We start from the raw sequence: 4,122 nt of genomic DNA, 5'->3' as shown, positions 1-4,122 counted from the left end.
GCTAATTATGCGCCCCCCACCCCCACCCCCGGGACGGACACACACACACACACACACACACACACACACCCCACCTCATACCACACTTTTAAAACAATTTGTACATCTTAACAAAACCATAGTTCCTGAGAAATGCTAGGTTACCTTTCAGAGATGCCCCAGGTGGAACCTTCTCTCTGGCTCATTCAAGAAGCTCTGCTTTCCTGAAGCCCTTTCTTTTAATTATTCTAGGATTATCTTCATTATTATTTTTTGTTCTCATTAAAATCATCCATAACTCCCACCCTCTGAGGTTCTAACCCCTGCTCACCTCTTCCCCATCTCATTTATTTTTTTCCACTTTCCCCTTGATATAACTTTACTAGTTCAGTGAAAAATGTGCTTTTTCTTTAATATCCATGCTGCCTTTAGTGCTTCCATATTTACTCTTCCCCATCTCCAATGTTATTTCCAGACCTCATGTTGTTATCTCACCAAGAATTTTCTGACAGTCACACCTTTTTAATTTCTGTAGTGCTTCATAATGTCCTTTTTCTTGCAATCACTCCTCTTTCCTCTGCCCTCCTGTCAAGCTGGCTTAGGAGTATTTTCTATTTCCAAAGCACCCTATGATGTTCCTTTCCCCTTGCCAATGTCCCCTCCCCCCAAAAGTACCGAATATACAATATTTTCATAGTATGCTGATGCCTCTTTCAAATCTCCCCAAACTTATTTAAGCATCTCCTGTCCCACACCCAAGACAGGACATATTAGCTTTTTTACATTTTCATGGCACCCCATGCTCAGTCCCTATTACAGCATTTACCATGCTACTAGTTTACATGTCTCTCCCATGTAATCTAGAATATTCTTTAGAACTGAGGGCTATGTGCTAAGGAGTATCCTCAGAACCTAGAGTGGTGTTTCACACATAACCAGTGGCCAATAAATGAACAAGGTGTCCTTGTCATTATGCTTTTATTTTTTTCTGTATTCTGCAGTAACTAAGAAAAATCATAGTAGTTGTCAGTCTTCTTTATACAACAGCAGACTCAAAGGTTTTCAGAAAGGTCAGACATAAATGAATCCCATCTTTCTTTCACATTTTACTGGTTATTTCAAAGTTTCAAAGAACAGCCTATTTCAATGGTATAAAACATGTACCAGATCACAGAATATGATGGAAAGACTTCATTATTTTAACGTTAGCAAAACTATTACGCTAAATCTCAATGACAGAAAATATATCTTCTTCAATGATATTTTTAAACATACTGTGACTTTAATCAACACTGTATTAAAATGAATAAATTTTACAATATCCAAAGCAGATGCTCTATTTTGCAGTTAAACTATTAGCACTGATCACAAATACCAAATACAGTGCGCCCCCTTCCCCCAAATATTCAACTCAGAACCTAGGTGATATACTCCTTGGGAAACCTGTTAAGTTCTTTCCAGCCCACTCCCTCCCCAAAGGGTCTGCGCGGGATTTCCCTAAGGGGCAGAGTAACCCCTACCACCTGAATTGAGAATAGCCTCAACTTCCGCATCATCATCCGAATCCCAATCGTAATTACATTGCCAGTCCTTGGAGCATCGGTTACGCACCCTTGCCACAAAATGCATGACTTTCAGCTTGCTCGATTCCACGTGTGCTCGAGGTCCCCAGAAGAACTCGTACTCTACGGGACTGCTACGGGGCACCGGCTTATACATCAGGTACCCTCTGCGCACGAACTCTTCTGTGACGACCTTCTTTGGATCCCCAAAAATGCTGTGCTGCCGGCCAGGCTGCATCCCCAACTTCCCCAGCACTTTCCAGACCAGGGCCTCCTTGGCGCTGTTGCCCATGATAAAGATGAGGGCTAATATGGACATCAGGAGACTTTTCTTCGTGCCTTGAAAATTGCTCCGGGCTATCGAGGGCTTTTGTGCTTGAGCAGCACTGGAGGATTCATCAGGGGTGGTGGAGGCCTCCTTCGGAGTGCTCGGGTCTTCCTCCGGGCCGCTCAGGTCGTCCTCGGGGGTGCTCGGGACAACAGAAGCGGCCACTGGGGTCTCGGAGGCTTCTGAGGCCTGGATCTTACGATTGTTGCGGTTCTCTTCCGCGGCCCTAGCGTTACGGCGGCGCCTACTCTTTCGTCCCCGTGGCATGTCTCTTGCTAGGGGCGTTGAGGCTACAGCAATCCTAGGGAAGGATGCCTGTAACCTCTGCAGAAAGCAACTAACTCTACCTGAAGGGAACGCCGCTGAAGCTACCAACGTCAACGGAGTCTTTGTAGCAACAAGCCAGACGTTCTCAGAGACAGCACTCACTCCAACGCAAGCCGACTTGCGTGAGCAGTCTCCGCCTACATTCGCCAGCTGCAAGCGCGCGAGAATGCTGTGCAGAATTGGCTCCGCCTCCCCTGCCACGCACTCGCCTAATTCCAAAAAGGAAATGGGTGGTCCGTCCATCAACACTTCCGTTGTCTGATAGCAAAAGGGGCAGGCCACTGCAGGAGTGGGACTGGAGCAGAAATGATGTCTAGGGATTGGCAAGGACGGGGTATGCAGAGGAGAAATGCATAGGATTCCTGTATTTTTCATTCTAGTATAAGATTGGCTAGCGGGTCTTGGGACAGAGTGTGTCTCTTCTCCATTCCCACGGAATGCACTCTGTGTGTGTGTGTGTGTGTGTGTGTGTGTGTGTGTGTGTGTGTGTGTGTGTGTGTGTGTGTGTGTATTCTCGGAAGGAATCAGGTAGTCCCAGCTCTCCTTACACAGCGCATTCCTTCTCTCGCCCTGTTTTCAGAAGGAATTTATGTGTATACTAATTAATTTGTGGACCCATTTAGGGCCCAGAGAAGATGGCTGTGGCTGAAGTGCTGGGCAATAAGAGAAGATGGGATTGCAAAAGCAAACAGTGCAAGAGGTGCAGAGCCTTTAAAATGTTAGATATACATAAAATTATTAAATAGAGCACTGACTGGATCTGACTTTCATTTGTAGAGCTTTATAGAAGAGCTGACTATTGTCTGGCAGGCCACTTAAGAAGCAATTAGAATAAAGAGCAAGAGAGAATGAGCCGCTTCACCTCTCTGAGTCTCCATTTCTTCATCTATGAAGTGGGGTTAAAGTCCCGGCCTCATAAGGATATGATAATTAAATGAGATAAGTGAAAAGTGCTTATTACACAGGAAGCACAGCCTTTCCCACTCAAGGTGTTTCAGAAATGTGTGGGAATGGTGTTTAATAAATGCATGTTGAAGGAATACATGATGGAAAAGATTTTGCAGGTGTTTTTACCCAAAGTTTTTAAAAGCAAATAAATACTTTTTACCAGTTTGGCTGGAAAAGATTAAATACTTGCTTGTCAGAAACTCAAACTAATCCCACTGAGGGAAGGAGCCCTATCTAGCCCCTTGATGTCTCCCAGCCCTTGGTAGAGTTTGTGGAGTAGAATATGGCTATGCCCAGTGAATAAATTCTGGGGTGGGGCAGTGTGTCCTGTTTGAAAAACAGAATTGCCAGCTGAATTGTACCCAACAAGGCCCAGTCCTCTGTACATGTGTAGAAAAGGGATGCTTGGTATGGAAGAATGAACATTGAATTCGGACCTGGGAACATGTGTTTTGGCCCAGCCCATGTCACTTACAAACTCTTTGACCTTGATGAATTTACCTAACATTTGTGTTCTGTGATTTGTTCTCTGAACAAATAGAAAAGGCTAATTTCTCCAGCCTTGTCTGCCAGGTTTGTGGTGAGGCTCTCTGGAAATCCAACAGCACATACTAGTGACCCTGGGTTAAAGCAATTTCCTCTTTTTTTTTTTTGTTTGATATTTGTTTTGTGTTAGCTGTTTGTGAATCTGTGTGCCTAGAAAACTGCAATGCTACCTATATTCGTTTAAATAGCTTCTCTATTCTGATGGGATTTTATGGAAATGTAATGCAACAAACTAATTTTCTTCCCAACAGTCACTAACTCAAATTTTCTTAGTATTTAGAGTCTACCAAGGCCTTCTGTTGGGGGAGTCTAGCTATAATCCAATCTGGGGCAGTGTATGCTTGTTGCTGCAATGCCTTCTGCCCACCAACCAGCTGACTGAGGACAAGGTACCATTTCATGTCCATATAAATTACATAGGAGATTTTTGGA

The 4,122-nt window shown here is 44.2% G+C and overlaps 1 protein-coding gene across 1 annotated transcript; it reads right to left on the bottom strand.

Moving 5' to 3' along the window:
- Positions 1 to 940: 940 nt before the first annotated feature.
- MAGEH1 (MAGE family member H1) lies at positions 941 to 2,331 on the bottom strand. Its single transcript, XM_006914923.3, has one exon. It carries the CDS (start codon positions 2,134 to 2,136, stop codon positions 1,477 to 1,479), a length of 660 nt encoding a protein of 219 aa, XP_006914985.1. The 5' UTR covers positions 2,137 to 2,331; the 3' UTR covers positions 941 to 1,476.
- Positions 2,332 to 4,122: the final 1,791 nt, after the last annotated feature.

This window comes from Pteropus alecto, unplaced genomic scaffold (assembly GCF_000325575.1).
Source record: "Pteropus alecto unplaced genomic scaffold, ASM32557v1 scaffold476, whole genome shotgun sequence".
Taxonomy (NCBI): Eukaryota; Metazoa; Chordata; class Mammalia; order Chiroptera; family Pteropodidae; genus Pteropus; species Pteropus alecto.
This window is presented reverse-complemented; position numbering and strand designations above follow the sequence as displayed.

Bases quoted from the DNA above. Each gene is read 5' to 3' on its own strand.
- MAGEH1 (XM_006914923.3), bottom strand. From the start codon at position 2,136: ATGCCACGGGGACGAAAGAGTAGGCGCCGCCGTAACGCTAGGGCCGCG.